The 20,072-nt window shown below is 33.7% G+C and overlaps 1 protein-coding gene across 5 annotated transcripts in view; it reads right to left on the reverse strand.

The window, feature by feature from the left end:
* Positions 1 to 20,072, reverse strand: part of MTFR1 (mitochondrial fission regulator 1) — a 53,779-nt gene that overhangs the window by 25,715 nt on the left and 7,992 nt on the right. For 4 of the 5 annotated variants that reach the window (XM_074202387.1, XM_074202389.1, XM_074202388.1 and 1 more), the window contains exons 2-4: positions 17,090 to 17,234; positions 11,010 to 11,108; positions 1,046 to 1,161 (exon numbers count right to left, since the gene is read on the reverse strand). In XM_074202387.1, coding sequence (XP_074058488.1) covers positions 1,046 to 1,161; positions 11,010 to 11,108; positions 17,090 to 17,155 — 281 coding nt within the window. In that variant the 5' untranslated portion in view covers positions 17,156 to 17,234. Of the gene's footprint in view, positions 1 to 1,045; positions 1,162 to 11,009; positions 11,109 to 12,821; positions 12,846 to 17,089; positions 17,235 to 20,072 lie in introns of those variants that run through there. The other variant, XM_074202391.1, reaches the window with a different exon arrangement.

Below are 20,072 nucleotides of genomic sequence, written 5' to 3' on the forward strand. Positions count from 1 at the left end.
CTGCAGGTCTGACCACACCACCTCTCTCCTCCAAATGACTAATTTCTAGTGGCTAAATATTACCAAAGGGATCAAATATAAAAGCCTGTTTTGGTATTCAAAGCCCTTCACAACCTGGCCACCCCTACATTTCTGATCTTATTATATTTCATCTCTTGGACCTAGATTCTAATGGCTTCTTCACACAATGCTGTTCATCACACAAGGCTCCAGGCATTTTCACTGGCTGTTTCCCATTCCTTAAATATTCCTTCCAGATCATCTTACATGGCACACAGTAGGAGCTTAATGAATACCTACTGACTGATCTAAACTAATTACAACATTTTGGGCTGTTGTTAGCTACTGCCCTTGAAACTATCATGCATGTTCCAGTTAAAATCTATTATTCATATTTATCACTCCAACAAAATCAAACCACACCTCTTCACAATGCACTGATTTTCCTCCAGACCAAATACAAATTGGACAAATTGCAGCCAGTTTTTTACTAGTGTCCCTCTAATACACTAGCATTTCCTCCTATAATCCAGTCTCTATCCTTTGTTCCAAACTAGTGTGCTCTCTTGGCATTCTCTTGTCACATTTTTTCATCCAAGCAGTTCCATATTAAAGCCTGCCTTGAGAATCACAACGTAAATCCCACTTCTTCACAAACTGTTTCTCAGTAGTTCTTAATTTGTAGAGAGAATTTCAAACACATTTTTATTCCTTTTTTTGTATCTTAGATATCTAAAAATTTCCTTTGGGTGGCAATTATTTGTAAAATGTATGTACTGATAGAGTTCTATAATATTAAGAACCTGGTAGGAACTCATTCTTCCTCAAGTACAGGTCTGACCATGTCACTTTTCTCTTTTCCCCCAGGTGAAGAATTAGCGAATCAGTTAAGTTTTAGAAACTAATGAAAATATCTTGTGATATTACTGGTGAGAGTACTAATTGTACTAATTGAACAGAGAGCAGGCTCATATGCTTAAGAAAAAAATTGTAAAGATGGGTTAGTTAACATGCAACTCAACTCTTAGTGATCTTCAAGACTAACCTTAGCCTTGTGGAAACCTCTCCTTCTTCTTTGGCGACCCATCCCACATCAGCAAAAGAGGCCACTGCATCCTTTTGGGGTTGATTAGTGCTCCATTCTGTCAAATGACTGGTAAGCTAAAATTTAGAAACAAGGTAAAAAGTTCTTAACTTGATGATGAAATTAACAAGTTTAAGAAACACAACCCCCCCAAAACTGCAGATACTAGGACTACAAAATAACTTATTTCTAATTTTCCCAAAACAATTCTCTAAAAAGACTTTACTAATATTCTCAGGTCCTATATTTATACTTGGTCAATTTGCCAACGTTTGAATGTAAGTCAATCTTTATAATGACTTTAACTTTTTAACTAAACCCGAATTGTTCTATTTTCTGTTCAAGTAATTTCATCTACAAAATACAAATACAATCTCCAAAATAAAGCATTTATTAATACAGATCATAAAAACATTTTGTAAAGTGGCAAGTCTTATTAATTCCATTTAATTGATGGTACTGAAAACAAGCTTATTTTACACATAAAAGGACAAAAGTTGCCATTTATACTGATCAATTAGGTAGCTGATAAGAAAAATGCTAAGCATGTCAAAAGAACTCAAGTGCAATTTAGCATCAAATACAAAAGTAACTTCAACTCAGCTTCAGTTCTCTTACTCTTTTACTTAGTCATCACATATATTATTCAGATATGTAAACTAAGAAAGAAATTCATAAATTTACAAAACAAATATAAATATTTCTGTAATTAAAGTGACATCCTAAATATAAACATCAATAAGATTTATTTTTAAAATAAAACTTCTGGTTGCTAGTACATTTTCTTTGGAAGAATTAAAGATTTAAATATAAAAGAAAAATCAACAGTTTCTCTTGTTAAAAAAAAGTACTAAGGCAAGACAATTATAGGTATTTATCAGATAAATTTCAGAAGCTAATGAAAATGAAACAAGGTAGAAATCAGACAACTATTACACTAATCAATATTTCCATTCATCCTGTACAAAGGTATCTGTCTATTCAAACCAAGTCCTTTAGACTATATGAAATAATGCATTCTTCTCACAGAAAGGAAAAAAAAAATCCAATAACCCACCATTCAAAGAAATGTAGGTTTATACTCAACAAGTTTCAAGTTACCAGGCCCAGATGAAGAACATTCTAAAATACTGACAGTACTGTCAATTCTGAGTAAATGCTGAGCTATTCACTGTCAAAGAAAAAAAAGAGTCTGTAAACTATCAATAAATTTAGCCTACAATTTAGGCAAAATTCTACATCAGATTCCTAAGAAAGAGCAATGTACAGCTATAAAACAAAGTGGTAATCACAAAGATCATGGAAAAAAACTATATCAGGCTAAAATAATATCCTTTTCTGATAAGGTCACGGAAATTTGATAGAGATTTTAGTTCATCTAGATTTTAGCCAAGTATTTGACAAAAGTAACTGGGGAAATAGCAACATGGGGGTGATGATCAACCCTGATGGACTTGCTCATTCCATCAGTGCAACAACAAGAGACAATTTTGGGCTATCTGCAATGGAGAATAACATCTGTATCCAGAGAAAGAATTATGAACTCTGAAGAACGACCAAAGACTACTACCTTCAAATTAGGGAAACCCCCCCCCCCATTATCTTGTTATGTAATTTTACTATCTCATTTTCTCTGTCATTACAATTCAACTGAGATCAATGTATAACGGAACCAGTGTAAAGACTAACAGAATGCCTTCTGTGGAGGGGTGGGAAGCAAGAATGGGGGAAAAATTGTAAAACTCAAAATAAATAAAATCTTTGTTAAAAAAAAAAACCTGGGGAAATAATTGTTGGAATGTGGGCTATAGGAGATAATTAGATGGATTTGAAAATGTTTGAACTCCAAGAGTAACAATTAATGATCTGATGAAGGTGTACGGTGGCGTACCTTAGGGACCTGTGCTTGGCCCTGTATTATGACATTTTAACCAGTTTTTAGATAAATAGATAGCTAATAAACATCACATTTGCAGCTAACATAATGTAATGGAGGAAGTTAATAGAATGAAAGTCACACTCAAGATCTCAAGAGTCTAGAACACAGTTGAGAATATAATGAAATGAACTGTAACAGGAATATGTTACTGTTGAGTTTAAGAAGCATAATTGGATAGAATTTTGTATGAAAAAGCTCTGAGAGTTTTAGTGAACCTAATCAATAACAGTCAAATAATGTGTCATCTTAAAAATCTAATGTGATCTTAGTCTTCATTAAGATAGGTATTATCAACAAAGAATTATTATCCCATTGTATTCAGGATATTCATATACTGGAAAGTGACCAAGATACTGAAGGGCATTGAGCCCATTACAAATGAGAACTGAAATAATGGAAATGTTTAGCCAGGAAAAGAGAAGAAGACTTAGGGAGTACGTAACAGCTGCCCAAGTATTTGAAGACAGGCATGTGGACGATGTTCTAAAGCAAGTGGTAGCAGTTTTGGAAAGATAGATTTAGGAAAAATTAAAAAAAAATTGATGGAATTAAAAACATATTAAGCTCCTACAGTGAAAAATTAGCAATTGGAGATATGAAGACAAAAAATAAGAGCCCTACCCTCAGAAAGCTTATATGCTATAATTCAGAAACAGAATGGGCTACCCCTTGAGATAGCTGTTGCCCATCAATAAGAGGTATTCAAAAGCAAAGGCTGAATAATCATGACAGCTCTATTGTAGAGAAGATTTTTATTCAATCGGTTTGACTAAATGGCCTCTGAGGTTCCTTTCAACCTGAGAGTCTATGATATATGATGTTAACATAATTTAAAACTACAATTTTTAAACATAGTCAAATTAAGTGGTAGTATAGGAAATCAACAAGCATTTAATTGTTTGGCTCTTGGTGTATTGATGATTGTATATATTTTAACTACTTAATCCTCAGAAAATCCTACTCTTAATGCCTCTCTCTAGTGTGAAGATGACTAGGAATGACTTGGGTCTCTAGAAACCTATGCTTGAAAAAGGTTTAAAAGTCTGGAAGATATTCTCAAGATAAAAAACTTCGACATAGGTCCAGGATTCTCATGACAACTCAGGACACTGAGGTTCATTACAATAAGATGGTGAACTTCTTCTAAAGAGCAATTCTAGAAGATCATCTATTGACACCATAAAGGGTTGCTATTATGCCAAAAATTGGAATACTCAAACCATCAAAATCAGATTCTTGAAGTAATTACTTAGGGAAACAGGGACCAGGACCAGACCTGTCATTACACTGGCTTCCAAGGGAATTTACTTCACTAGTTTTGATGAACATACTCAACTCTACTAATGTAGGCTGGCATTTTTTCTGAAACTTCAAGGGAGTTGTCTGGGACACCAAAAGATTACAAAATATGCCCTGAGTCATAAAGCTTCTAAGCAGTTATAATAATTTAAGAAGTCATAAAAAATTGAAATTTTAAAAATATAGTATTTGGACAAATACTATAGAATCTCAGAGCTGGAGAAGATCTCTACCTAGAGAGTCCATTCTAAATCTGTCAAATTCAAATTGTTATTAGGTTCTTCCTTCAAAGCTAAATTTGACCCTTTACAAACTTCTATTCACTACTCCTAGTTCTGTTTTCTAAGAGAGAGAAGAATAAGTCTACTCTCTTTTTCTAAATTATAGCATCATATCCCTAACAAATGTTCTTTTCTCTAGTCTCAATATTCCCCATTGATTCACCTGATCTTTGTAGAGCATGACTCTGAGGACTACCCTGTTCACTGTTCTCTTGTAGTTTCCTCCCAATGTGCTTCTCAAATATAAAAAAGAAAACATTTAGATCTAATATATCCTAATATTGATCAGATACACAAGTGAGAGAAAGATTTTATTTTTGCTTATTAACTAAATTTTCAAGTAGGTCTTATAACTAGCTAAATTAAATAAAAATTACAATAAGTGGGGCTAAAATTAAGATGATATACAAATGAAAAGTTTTTGAAAAGTTAAGAGTTTTTAAAAACTTAGTTAAAAAAGTAAATATGAATTCAACCTCATTATATGACAGGTTTTCTTTGAGAATTTATAGCATAAAGGAGCTCTGTTTTGGTGTAAATTAACATCTTGGGAAGAAAAAAGAAGACTTGTACTCTTTCTTTAGAAAGTTACATCATCATCTCATAAAAAGATACTTTTAAGTGCATAATTTTGTGAGATCCGAGAAGTTTCTAAGTAACACCATGTAATTTATTCAAGGGGAAGTCACATAGCAAGAGCAAAGGATAGTAGATAGGGTAAATTGGTGCCCTGGTACAGATAACAAATTTAGATGAAGGCTCGCATCTCATTAGGAATCCCCCTACGGAAGATTGATGGGAGAATTCAGAACTGCACAGGACAAAGATGATATTATTTTGCACAGCTAGAAAAGTGTATACAATAATGAAATCAGAGACATGAAAATACTGAATTAATGCTATACCAATAAAAAAGCAGGGCCCTGGATTAGTTGGTGATGGAGTATATACTCCCCATGTGATGAAGACATTTTAGTGGGCTTTCTAATCTGTAGACCTCAATGTCTTTTGAATATATTAAAACCCAAATCTGACCTTCTAGATATTATTTTCACAAAAATCCACTTAAACACTTTTTCTTTTTAGGTATTTTGCAAGGCAAATGGGGTTAAGTGGCTTTCCCAAGGTCACACAGCTAGTTAATTAAGTGCCTGAGACCGGATTTGAACCCAGGTACTCCTGACTCCAGGGCTGGTGCTTTATCCACTGCGCCACCTAGATGCCCCCACTTAAACATTTTAATGCAATTTATCCTGTTCAAAAAGTAAGGTATGTTTCAAGTCCATTTTCTATCCTTTTCATTTCTTGCTATGCTCTAAAAATTATTAGTAGTGTGTCTTTATGAACTTTCGTTTGTAAAAGGAGAAAGCCACCATCCAAGAAATGACATTCAAAGAATATACAAGCACGATATAAAGCCCAATTAAATCCCCAAAGACTGATTTAGCTCATGTTCTTATGGATTCTAATTTGGATGCCTTGTGGCAATCAAAGATCAAGAAACACAAGAACTTTCTCAATATACACTAAGAACACAAACTCCCTTGTGCCATATATATTTCCTTGCCTATTCAAATTCTTTATAAAAATATGAAGCACTACCCTTTAATGTTGATCGTTAATTTACATAGTGCCATTTAAGAGGTCATGGTGACAATCATTGCTCAATAAGCTGTTGTAAAGATTTGGATCCAAAATCAAAACAAACCCAACAAAACTATACTCATTACTACTCAAACTTATATGCTCAGATCTCTATACCTGTCCTTGAAAAATAACACTATGCAACTTTAAAAGTACTGTTGTACTGAGAACTTAAGGGATTGACATTTCTAAGTTTTTCATGTGTCATGATCATTGTCCAATACCACTAAAAACAAAAACAAAACCTCACTTAAGCTTCAATTCCCCAAAAGATATTAAAAACTCACTCAAAAAAACAAATAGAAAGCAACAAAAAAAGTCTGATGCTAGTAAGGGAAACAAAAGTTAATACCTAAAAAGATAACTCATTTATAAAAAAAAAAGTTCATTAAGGTAAGTTTGTGGCATGTATTAGTAGCCAAGTTTTACAGGTTATATGTAGCATGATTTGGATACCAGTATCAATCAACATGCATCAACAACTAATAGAAATTTTGAAGTAGACAAGACTGACTTACTGAAGTTTCACAGCATGGTCCTTTCCTACTAATGCTAGTAGAAAAGAAAAAGAAGGAAAAATAGTAAAGTAAAGAAATAGAAAAATTTCAAGAGTTTGATATAGAAGACAAAATTAAAATTAGTACTCAACATCATTACAGAAAGCACAAATTGATAATAAAATTATATCACAAAGTATCAGTATATATTTCACATAAAGCAACATTCTATGACAAAACTAGATAACAGTAGATAAAAATAATTTACGTTATTCTAAATTGGAACTATTTTTATTTAACTTTAAAGTAAACTGAGTAATTGACTAATATTGATAAAAGAAGAGTAAAATATAAAAACACAACATGAATTGAGTCAAAGAATAGGAAAATTTTAGAGCACCCAACTTTGTCATCATGTGAGTTTTCATCTTTAATACACTACATTAGGCTTTATCACATTTCAATTTTCTGGCCTATAAAATTAAAAAACAGTAAAATTTTTATAATACCTTTGCCGAGTTTAATTAGCATTTTTATGGTAGTAAACAATCTTTTAGCTTTTACCTTTTCAATCAAACTAGAACAGGGAGCAGGCCTTTAATAAGTCTATTAACTGATAATTGCAACATTTCTACTTTAAACTTTATTACCAAAACTACTGCAATAGTTTTTAGTCAAGTAGAAAATACAATAATGAATCAATTTTTCAGCTTCTTATTTTAAAAAAGCAAACAATTCTCACTTTCTAAACATGACATTTTTGTGGTAAGATAGTACAGATTGTTTATACTGTAATACAATAAAATTTTGCTTTTTCATGGAGGATATATATAATATGAAGGAGAATTATAAATTGGAAGACCCAAAGTCTTACTTTTGACTATCACTTACAACGTCTATAAATCTCAGTTTCATTGTCAGTAAAAGAGAGATTGTGGTAAATGATTTTAGATTCCCTAATCTGAACTCTTATGATTCTGTAAACTGGAATTATTGAAGAGATTACATTAGCATTTTATAAAGGCCTGGAGTATTTCAAGCAGGTTCTTTAAATAGCCTCAAAGAAATACCTCCAACATAATTTTCTTCCTGAACATGATGATAGTGATACTACAAATCTGAAGAAGCACAAAATCTACTGAGAAACCTAAGTGGGATAAAATGGCTGAAATAAGACAAAACTTCTGCTTCACTTTTTTTAAGGTCTTTGCAAGGCAAATGGGGTTAAGTGGTCTGCTCATGGCCACACAGCTAGGAATTATTAAGTGTCTGAGGCCAGATTTGAACTCAGGTGCTCCTGACTCCAGGGTCAGTGCTTTAGCCACTGCATCACCTAGCCACCGCATTGCTTCACTTTTTAAAAGATGTTTAAAATATGATGACTATGAAAAGTTAAATTGTCTTATCTATTCCTCCCCATACTCCTTCTCAATCCCAATGAGAGCAGGGACCATGTATGTCAAATTTATATTTTGTGCCTAATGCAGTGCTTTGTTACTTTAAGAGCATTGATTAGTAAGTATCTTTGAAATAAGTAATTGATCCTCCTTGACTATAAATCTTTAAGGATGGAGCAGCTAAGTAGCACAGTGGACAGAGTGCTGACCCTGAAGTCAGGAGGACCTGAGTTCAAGTCTACCCTCAGACATTTATTAATGGGGTGATTCTAGGGCAAAGCACTTTTAACTATCTCCCCCACCCAAAAGAAAAGCTGGGGATAAAATAAAATGGAGTGATGAAGGGTGTCATGTCACAAAGACAAAGTTCACACTACAAGCACTTTGAAAAATATCTCTGTTGTGGAGCCCTTACAGACCTACTCTCACTTCAGATAACTCAGCCTCAAGAGACTAGACTGAAATACACAATATAATCTCTATTTTACAAACAAAAGTCTTCCACTGAATTCCTGGGGAAAAATATTATATTTCACAGAACATATTCCAGAAATAGCCACTGGAGCATGTGCAACTGCCACCTTAAATTCAGATAACAGGACCATATAGTCTTTGATTCACCTCCCTGAGGCTAAGCCTGCTCATCTATAAAATGAGCAGGTTGGCTATATAAGCTTTAATTGGGGCCTTTTCAGTCTATTTCTAAAACTTCATAAACAACTTTAAAATTTGAATAAACTTTTCAAAGAAGTTTTTTTATTGACAATTCCTGAGTCAGACAAGGCCTTAATCAGAGTAGATTCAGGTTACAATTAAGTGCCATCCCAAGATACTATCATCTGTTACCAATTACATGAACAAAAGTATGGTATTCTGTATCTCAGTAAAAAAAAAACCTTAATAGGTTAATTTAAATCATAAATCTGATTGAGTAATTAGTATCAGATTTTGGAGACAGGAAAAAGAAGAGCTAAGCTGTTGCCCACTTTTTAATACTTAAAAGAATGCTAGATTTTAATAAAGTCAACAGTTTTGGCCTCTTAAGTCACAGTGAACAGCGTTATTAAAATATGGTAAATAAGGGCAATTTCTGCAATTTTCTTAATTTTGATAAAAAAAGTCTGTAAATAATCAATCTTACATTAATTATCTTTTTCTTTAAAAGCTCACATGACCCATTACCTTGGCATGAAAAGAAAAATAATCTGCACTAATAATTAAAACAAAAATATTCTGCAGATAATCAAGGAAATTTTAAAAAATTCCTAGGAATATTTTCAAGAAATTATATCTGAACAAACCCTCAAGCTCTAATTTGAACCCCAAGCAAAACTTCTATGAAAATTCTACATTCCTATTCAAAATTATTTCTTTGTCCATTCCCTTTCAAAGTTCTGATTTGTCAACTTTGAGGCCTATCTAAAGTCTAAGACAATGTTTATAGAACTATGATTACTACAGAGTGCAGTTCTGTTAAAATTAAGAATTTAAATAACCTATATTACTATCTTTCTGGCTCAACCATAAGATAATTTTTTTACTCACAGATTTCCATTCCTTCATATGAATAGTGATAATAGCTGTGACTTTGTCACCTAACTCATGGGGTTTTTATCTGGAGAACAAGGAGTTTCTTGGATGAAAATAATTGTTTTTCTACTTCCTAAAATATCTAAACACAATGTCACCTGTGACATGAAACTGGTGTGCAAGAAATTTCGTTTGATATCTGAAAAAAAGTTACACTGAAAGAGGTTTTGTCATAATGATATCAGTTTTAAATATGTGAAGAACAAAAATGTGGCTCTAGAGTATTAAAAGTTTTATCAATTGGACTGTTCAAAATTCCTGAGCCAGAGAAATCAACTATGTATTTCTTTGCTAAAGAGAACTTTTACTGGCATGCCACTAAGAGACACTTAGGGGATTCTTAAGTCCCAGGCAAACAGGAGTCCCCCTGTGATTTAAGGCTTCATTGCCAGAACACTCTAAGGAACCACAAACTTTCAGAGAAGAGCCCCAGGTATCAGTCTCACTGCATCTGGACTTTATCACCTTAGAAATGGTTTTGTAACAGTTGGAAAAGAAGACTTTCTAATTGTAAAGACAGGTAAAGAGTCACTGGTCATTTTCAAACTTATTCATAGTAAAATAGAGGAAGATTGATTTCACATTGTTCCAAGTGGATTTTGGTATCAATGACGATCTGTGGCTCATTTCTTGACCACAAGGTAAGCTTTCCTTCCCTGTGCCGCTATTACCACCACTAGTGTGACTTCATTGTAGAGCTCTTAGAGCTCTAACAGTGACCCATGTTAGAAAAAGAAATTCCAAGGGAATACTCGTGAGTTCAAAGAGAAGTCCTCTCTGCAGAGGAAGCAACTCTAATAGCAACAGAAAGCAACAGTGGTACTGGAAACATTATAAGGGAGGATGATACCTGACAGTCACTTAAGGCCTAGGAGGTGTTTGTTTAGTAAGGTCCTTTTAATGATCCACACACATATTCTTAAGGTGAATTTCTGCCAAAAGGAACCTGAATCTAAATGCATGTTGAATGACTGCCACTTTAATGTGAATTGGTTTACAATAAAATCTATAGTGCTTTTATTTCCAAAACACAATGTGATGCAATTCCAAGTAAAAAGCAACATGATACTGCCAACAATGAAAAATAAAAGTGGATGGCAAATACATGACACAGTTTAGGAAGAAAAATCAGACATTACAGAAAAGGATATGGAACATTCCAAATCCTTATTTTTTATTTGTAAATCAATATAGTTGGCAAAATAACAATGTAATTAAAAAGCAATTTATGTAGTATATATATGTATGTATATAAATTTTAAAACATGAAAAAAATACCTGAAATTGAACTCTTGGACACTGTATCAGAGATAAATTAGTACCGATCTTCCTTACAATACTTCGAGAGGAACCATATGGTTTGCCTGACCAGAGTACCTGAGATAATAGAAAACACAAATGTTTAATGACAATCCTCACAACACTGTTGATATAGTGTGTATCAGTCAATTATAAAAACACATGCACTGACTGTGCCACATAATTAGATGGCAAATTATAATAAGAATGCTCCATGTCTTAGGGAATAGCTTAAGTGTTTCCCAATTAAAAATTAAAGACATATAGCTTAAGCTATTAATAATACAACAAAGGTTATTAGAGATAGCATATGTAGTGGTAATATATTGAGAGTAATAATTAAAACAATGTCATATTCATTATTATATCAGTGTTTAGTTTCAGAGTATTTTCCTCCACTGCTTTCTACCGAAGAAATAACCTCTTAGGTCAGTTTTTTCATTTTAGAAAATTTAAAGATTTAGTCTCAAAGTATAAGAGTAAGTCATAAATCAAATGTGTTGTGATTTGAATAATATCAGATTTTTTAAACAAAGAGTGGGAACAATGTTTCTGCAAACCTTAAAACCCTACTCTATCAGTTGTAATTATTAATGTATGACAAACAAAAATAAAAAAAAGCAAAACAACAAAAGAAACCTATCAGGCACACATCTGAATTAGTGGATGAACAATGGATCCTCTATGCTTTTCTAAGTATATTGATATTTCACCAAAAGGATCAATGTAATTATATGAAACAAAAGACAGATGAGATAAAGTCAAATAATTTAGTAGGAAGACTAGGACAAAATAATTCATTAATATGGAAGAGAAGTGGTTCGTTAAAAAAATAAATTCAAAAGAAAAGATTGGAAGTGACATAGGACTGAATTATACTTCCTACTACACATTTCTATATGTTTATGCATTGAAATTTTTTAATTAAACAGACTGTGCTCACTCCAGGTAGTTCAAAGGCTGGAGATATACCAATGTTGAGGACAGAAAGCCCTAAATCAAAAGTAAGAGGGGCTTGGTTTTGAATCTTAGCTCTGTCATTTATGCCTCTTCACCCTCCTTTTCCTTATCTATAAAATAAGATTTTATGTTCAACCTTTGAGTCCCTTTATGGTTCCAAATCTTTGATTCTATCCTGTGTATACCTCACTGTTGCTCAGAATTTCCAAATCTTTGATTCTATGCTGTGTCTACCTCACTGTTGCTCAGAATATGAAAATGAATGCAATGGTATAGGTGGTTCTGGAACCTGGTCCATACTGGTCCCTTGGGAGTATATTATCACAAAGACTAACTTTAAAGCTAACCTCTTCTTTTCTTCTGATGAAGGAGAACTTAATCTTATGTCAAACTCCACTCTGCCTATGCTGACCTTGAAGTGAGGATTGAGTCAGAGCCAAATACAATTTGGGAGAACACAGAAGAGAAAAAAAGCATTTGTCTCCCTTCAGGGATTCTTCATGATTCCTACTTTTAGCATGTTCAGGGTCTCACTGACTTCTGTGTGGGTAAAGGCCAGAAAAAAAAATGAGTTAAGCAAGTTAAGAATCAGGTCTGATATTCAGATAATATAACTCCCATCTAGCAGAGAGGACTATCATTTGAACACATCCTTGAACAGAAGTAGGTTATATGGGAGAGGAAGGACATCTGACAAAATGGAAAGTGTGAGGCAACACAGAGTTTTATTAACAGATAAATAAAACAAAGCAATTGCCAAGCCAAGAAAAAAATCTGAATGTGCATGCAATGGGCAGAGACTTAACAGATAATATTTAAACAAATCTTTACCTTAAACATTTTTCAAGAGACTTCCTTAAGCTTGATCTTTCAAAAATAGAATCACATATTAGGGCAAAAAAATGGCAACCTTCAGTTAATAACCTGTCTTATTAATGTTTTTCCTGTAATTCTAATAGTGAGTCATAGTTCAAATGATATCTGATATTAGAAATGGATTTAATTAAAGCAAAATATAATTTGATTATGACAATAGTAATAAGGCACGGGGAAAATAATTTCATATTCAAAAAACATCCAATTTTCTTTTCAATAAAAGTAGCTCTAGAATGGAGACAATGAAAAAGGAGAAAGCCCCAACAAGAGAAGTACAAGATTTGCCAATACCTTTTCCAGCTTATATGGTCCCCCAAGGCTTCTACAGTAAACATGTATGTAAAGATTCCTAAATTTTCTACATTATTATTTTCTTAACTTTCACAGAAAAACAAAAGAAGACCAATATTTTTGTAGAAAAACCCAAGCCCCTCAAACTTGCCTAAACACTCCAGAAGTTGATGGTTCTATCTGATTACTTTTTTCCAATGACTACAGTGGACTTAAAAATGAATCATATTCTGTTTTTGTTACCTGTGTTCTGTATGGCACCTTATACTGTGTAAAGAAACGGGAGGCAGTCTGCTCCCGGGGACCTCGAGGGAGAAGATGAAATAGTTTCGTCTGTTACAGTATGAGAAAGCTAAGTGGAGAAAAAGAGCAGCTAACCTCTAGGAGTCACGGAATTAGGTCTTTCTTTATTTTCTCTGTTCAGCCCTCATGAGAAAAAAATGCAAATAGCTATAAAGGAAGAGGGAACAGATGGTACTGAAAAGTCACCATCTGTACACTGGGAGGCTGTTTGACCCAAGTGGGTCTCTCTCCCTCTACTCCTGGCTCAATGGGTGCCTTATAAATGTACATGTGTAGAAAATGATTTCCTTTATTTTGAAGCAAATAAAAGATATATTGTTTTTTGGATATATCCAGACAGCGATCAGAGAAGGGGCAGAAGTAAAGCTTTTTTAATATTGACCTTATATTGCCTAATCTCTAAAATGGATTTCTTTCAAAAATTTTCTAAACAGTATAATTATTTTGATTTTAACCATTTGTTATGTTATATATAAAAACATTATATAGTATGTAAAATATGTATTATATGGTATATATTACATATATAGAAATCATATGCACACAGAGAGGTAACTATTGCTATATTAATGCTAAGAGAAATTCTGGAAAAAGGATTTGAGAGGTAGAGAGACAGTGTGCATGTGTGTATATGTATCTAGTTGTGACAGTCCATAACATTTAGCAACAGTGTTTGAATGTGATGACAGCAAAATGGGGGGAGTCTGGTGACATTAGGAAAGCAGTTTGTTCTATTTTAACATTGTGAAATGGTACAGTAGAGGTGTTGAAGTGTGAGGCTTGAGTCTAAAGCTGTCATCTGTCTGAGTTGTGCTGGCTACATACCCTAGTTTCATGTAGTAGTAAAGGGAATTATAATTAAATGTTACCATATTTCTACTTTATTTTCTATTTTTAAATTGTTCTACATTAACTTATTCAGATTCATGTAATAATCTGATAGACAATATTTGGTAGGAAATACCAACTGTAAATTCAATCCCAAAGAACACTTTTAAGTGAATGGATTGTTTTAAAGACAAGATAGAAAAAAAAATATGCCTTGGTTTTTTTTAGACTATGAGTGTGAAACAGGGAGAAAAGGAAAAGTAGGTTCTACATTAAAAAAACTCAGAACAGTGGAACTCTCTATCTTGTAAAGATCCTGAACCAAAGGACATACTTTTTCTCAGTTATCTTCTTTCTTGCATACACATGTTCCTACTGAAGAACACAGAAAGCAAAAAAGTTAATTCCTTAGATAATTCTGAAATCATATTCACTTTCCCTATTGGCTGTCCACTATAAGTAAGAAAATAGCACCCCATCAATTTTAAATTACTTGCTTCCTCCCGCTGGAAAAACAAAAAGATAATCTAAAACCATAAATAGGATTCTTCATTAAAGAAGAATGAAGAATACAATGTTTTAAAATCTAAAAGAGGGCACAGAGAAGATGATATAATGATTCAAATTAAGAACTATCAGTTTAGTATTATAGATGAAGAACTAGACGGGACCTTGGAGATGATCTAGTATAATCTCTCTTTTTTTAAAAGAAAACATTTTGCAATTAAGAAAATTGAGGTCTCTAGGGAGGAGAAGGAAGAAGAGGAAGTTGAAAGTGATAGAGTCAAGTAGTAGAAGTACTAGTAGTAGCAGCAGCAGCAACAATAACAGTAGTAGTAGTGGTGGTGGTGGTTACTGTTGTAACAGTAATAGTGGTAGTAGCAATGATGATTAGCAGATTAGCATTGTAGTGCTTTAAGATCTGCAAATCAGTTTGTTGCCTCACTTGATGATTTTGTAAATGAGTAAAATGAAGCTGAGAGAGATGAAGAGACATGCCCAGTGTCACACAGATAGCATGTGTATGAGTCAGGATTTGTGCTTGAGTCTCTCTCTGACTCCTTGTTTAATGCTTTACCTAATACATAAAAGAGTCAGAATTAGAATCAACATCCTCTGACTGCAAGGTCAGACTTTATCCAGTTTATCATGTTGCCCCCTCTTAATTTTTTGGCAACACTTTCTTTGAACAGGGAGAAAATAGGAAGGTAGAGGACAGTCTTTGTCCTTGAAGAGTTTACCATAGTTCAGTGTATCAAATACAAGGTAGTGGGAAGATAACAGTATGGTAGAAGAGGGAGAATACTAAGAAACAGTTCAAATCTCACCTTTGATACTACAGTTGTATGGATGATAAATAGGAGAAAAAGAGGGGGAAATTAAGGGGGCTGGGAAAGACTTCTTGTAGAAAATGGGGTTTTAACTGGGACTTGAAGGAAGCCAGAGAATTCAGTAGGCAACAATGAGGAGGGAGACTGTTCCGGGATGGAGTGTCTTCTTTGTTGGAATAGCTAGGATGTTGCCACTGGATAGTAGTCTACAGATAGAACTAAGGTTCTACTTGGAAAGAGTTCATGGAAGAGGGGAAATGTAAAGGTTTGGAAGAGCTGCTGTGGCCTTCCAACCTTCTGTTCCAAGTCAAGTGTTTCTCCTTAGTTTTCATATTGAAGTTTCTCTCTCTTTCTTACACACACACACACACACACACACACACACACACACAAACTAGTTTACACTTTGAACAAATTATATCACTTGGCCACACAGAATACAAACATCTTGCATTCAATTCAAGTCTGAAAAATCTTCTCCACTATCCATCTATTGGAGGTGAAATCTTCAGTCCTAGGCTTTCTTGTTAGGAACACTTGGAAAACTATGATAAATGGCTTATTGAAATTAATTGATAGTCCCCCTTCTCATTATTAATACCACATTAGCATCTTAACATCTAAATTCCTTTTCTTTTACTTTTTTTTCCTGGATGTGTTAACCTGTTTTAACTTTTGTTTTACTTATCTCCAGTTTCATATCCTTCTTCCAATGAAGTTGGAAATAAGTATGATATATTCTACTGTCTTTATGTTTAATCTAGACAAAACACCTTTTTAAAAACAAAGCTATGCTGTTGTTGTTATCATTCAGTTGTGTACAGTTTTTCTTTGTAGATACTCAAGTGGTTTGCCATTCATTTCCTTCTCCAGGCAAACAGAGTTGTGACTTGTCTAGAGTGATATGTAGTAAGTGTCTGAGACAAGATTTGAACCCAGAAAAATGAGTCAGCCTGACTCGAAGCCTGGCACTCTATCCAGAGTCACCTAGCTTTCTCTTTATCTCCTCAAAAGGACCTAAATTCTTCATGAATAAAAATTGTATTAAATTTTTGTATACAACATAGATCAATTGCATACACACACACACATTCATATATACAGGATAAAATTCAAATACTTTTACTTTCACTTAAAAATAGTATTCTGCATATTTGTAACAGGCAATTTTTCTTTTTTTTTTCAATTAAGTAGGCAGAGAGAATTTGAAACTTTAAAAAATCCCTAAATTAAATTTTCTTAAAATTGGTAAATGGGTATGGCCTAGACCTTTGGGTTTCTAAAGTCCTTTTCAGCTCTTAAGTTTTCTGATTCACAGTACAATGTCTGCTACATAAATTTAGATAAAGTATATTCCTGGTATATGCAAAACAGTGTCATAAGAAAGTTGAGATTTTTCAACATTTGGAATCACTAAGTTTCATAGACATATTTTACCACTGCTTTATAAAGGCAATTTTGGATACTTACTGATTCCATGCTTATTCCAACTTGTTCGCAAACCATCCTAATTAGGCGTTTAATCCAGTTAAGCATCTAGATGGCAAAGTCTTCACAAATTGTTATTTTCAACATTTCAAGCACACACATCAGATGCAAATGGTCCATAATCAAACTGAAAATTAAAAAAGAGAAGCATTTAGATTGGAATACTTTCAATTAACATTATCAATCAGCATAGTATAGTGGCAGGAACTCAGGACTCCAAGATAGTAAATTAAGTTCTAATCTTAATTCTGCCACTAATTTGTCAGGACACCTTAGGAAAGCAATTTAAAATAAGGAGGTTGGTTTTTAAGATTTCAGCTCCAATATATTTCAAGAAATATTTATTAAATGTCTACTGTATCTGAGGTACTGCTCTGAAAGAACTTACATGGATTTAAAAGGGTGGGGATGGGGGGAAGAGAAGAAGCAGGGGTGAGGGAAGAGAAATATGACAAGTAGGTATTATACTGATGTTATAAAATAGTTACATATCAACAGAGTTCAGCATACCTACCATTATTCTATGCACTACTGTCCCTACTCACAAAGGGCCTATAATTACTTAAGGAGAAGATACATGAAAGAACTGTGCCATGGCTGTAGGGGTCCCTTTGCACTCTGCCTGGGTCTCATGCTGTTAGAAGATTCAGATTATAATTATGTGCTGTGGATTCCAATTAGAGAATCAAAGAGAATTACATTTGCAATTAAGTTTATATATCTCTCAAATTTGGAATTATGCCCAAAGGGCAACAAAAATGTGCATACCCTTTGACCCAGCAATACCACTACTGGGTCTATACCCTGAAGAGAGGATGAAAAAAGGCAAAAACATCACTTGTACAAAAATATCCATAGCAGCCCTGTTTGAGGTGGCAAAGAATTGGAAATCAAGTAAATGTCCTTCTATCAGGGAATGGCTAAGCAAACTGTGGTATATGTATGTCATGGAACACTACTGTTCTATTAGAAACCAGGAGGGATGGAAATTCAGGGAAGCCTGGAGGGATTTGCATCAACTGATGCTGAGTACGATAAGCAGAACCAGAAACACACTTATAGACCCCAACAGCAACATGGAGGCAATGATCAACCTTGATGGACTGGCGCATTCCATCAGTGCAACAGTCAGGAACAATTTAGGGCTCTCTGCAATGGAGAAACCCATCTCTACCCAGAGAAAGAACTGTGGAGTTTGAACAAAGACCAAGGACTATTACCTTTAATTATAAAAAAAACAACAACTGACATCTTACTGTCTGATCTTGCTATCTCTTATATCTTATGTTTCTTCCTTAAGGATATGATTTCTCTCTCATCACATTCAATTTGGATCAATGTATACCATGGAAACAATGTAAAGACTGACAAATTGCCTTCTGTGGGGGGTTGGGGGGAAGTAAGATCAGGGGAAAAATTATAAAACTCAAAATAAATCTTTATAAACAAACAAAAAATTTATATATCTCTCCTTATGTATTGGGCAGTTAGAGGGGCTTACTGGGAGCTGGAGTTGATTCTCTCCTAACCTTTTCCTTCATTTAGTAACACACGCTTTCTTACTGAGTCTGTATTAAGTTCAAAGTTAAACCTAAAACATGACAGATTCCACAAATAATACACAACTCTTTCCTAAAGGCCTTGAACAAGTCACTTCTTTGTGAATCTTACTTTTCTTAGTTAAGTGAGGGGAGACTTGAAGAGATGGTCTCTTAGATCTCTTTCAGCACTAGATCTAAGATTATAATTGAAATTGGATTTATAGGACTGAAATTTTGGGGTGCAGACTGCTGGCTCTCAGTCTTATTTAAAGATACAGGCAAAAAGCTATAAAATAGACCTTCAGGAAATAAACAATTTGGAGAATGTTCCAACAGGTCTGAAGGGAATCAACAGCTCTAGCCAACTGCAGATCTTGGTGCTCCCAATAAGAAATGCAGTTGCCTAAAAAACATTCACTTTATATAAAAGCCTCTTTATCAATTCTTCACATTTTCTTTGAGAAAAGGGATGAGTAACTTGGAAGGTTCCTTCCTTTAGCTACAGGTGATTTTTGAAAACTCTTAAGACAGGTATAAAGTTACTTTCTGCATAGACCATGACATGGATAACTATTGAGTTAAACTTTGAGTCTCCATGGAACATTCTAAGTTCCTCTCAAATTTGTAAACATGGCAGAAATGGACAGAGAAGCAGTAAAAAATTTTCTTTACTTTTATTATTCAAAAAATAATTTTAAAAATTTTCTGTAACCAAGCTTGAGCATATTTTCCCACTAATCAATGACTGAATGAATGAAAAAAAAACATTTAGTATTATGTGCCAAGCCCTGGAAAAATAGTCACAGTTTATAGAGTCAAGCCTTTATTAAGTGCCTATTCTGTACATGGCACTATGCTTGTTCCAGGTTTGTTCAATAAAGGAATGCAAAGCTCTAAAACAAGACAATTTCATATCTGTGAAATACAATAGCTGGGGAAAAATATTTATCATTACAACAACATTTACATATAAATAAATCTTCTCTGGATAGAGCAAAGAGGCTATACAAATAGGTACATATAAATGAAAAGCATGTCTATGCTCAAATCAGTATTTATTAAACATCTGCAAGGCAGCTATATGAATGAGCGAGGGATATCTCTCATCATTAGTCTTTGAATCATACTTTTTTGTAAATCACTTATAATTTATTCAGTTGTTAAAATACCGTGATTCTTCCATTTCTTAAGTGCAATTTCTTCCTCTACCCTAGTCCACATTTCTTTCAATTCATTCCAGGATTAGTTCGTACAAAACATTTGCTAGACTTATTTCACTGATTTTCAATACATCCCACACACTGCTGTTCACATTTTGTGATTTCTTCAATGTGGACCTTACCTCCACAGAAGCAGATCACAAAACTCAACGACAATGAAAACCATCTTCCTGAGTCACTGTGACCAAGAGCTTGCTTCCATAT

This window comes from Macrotis lagotis, chromosome X (genome assembly GCF_037893015.1).
Source record: "Macrotis lagotis isolate mMagLag1 chromosome X, bilby.v1.9.chrom.fasta, whole genome shotgun sequence".
Classification (NCBI taxonomy): domain Eukaryota; kingdom Metazoa; phylum Chordata; class Mammalia; order Peramelemorphia; family Peramelidae; genus Macrotis; species Macrotis lagotis.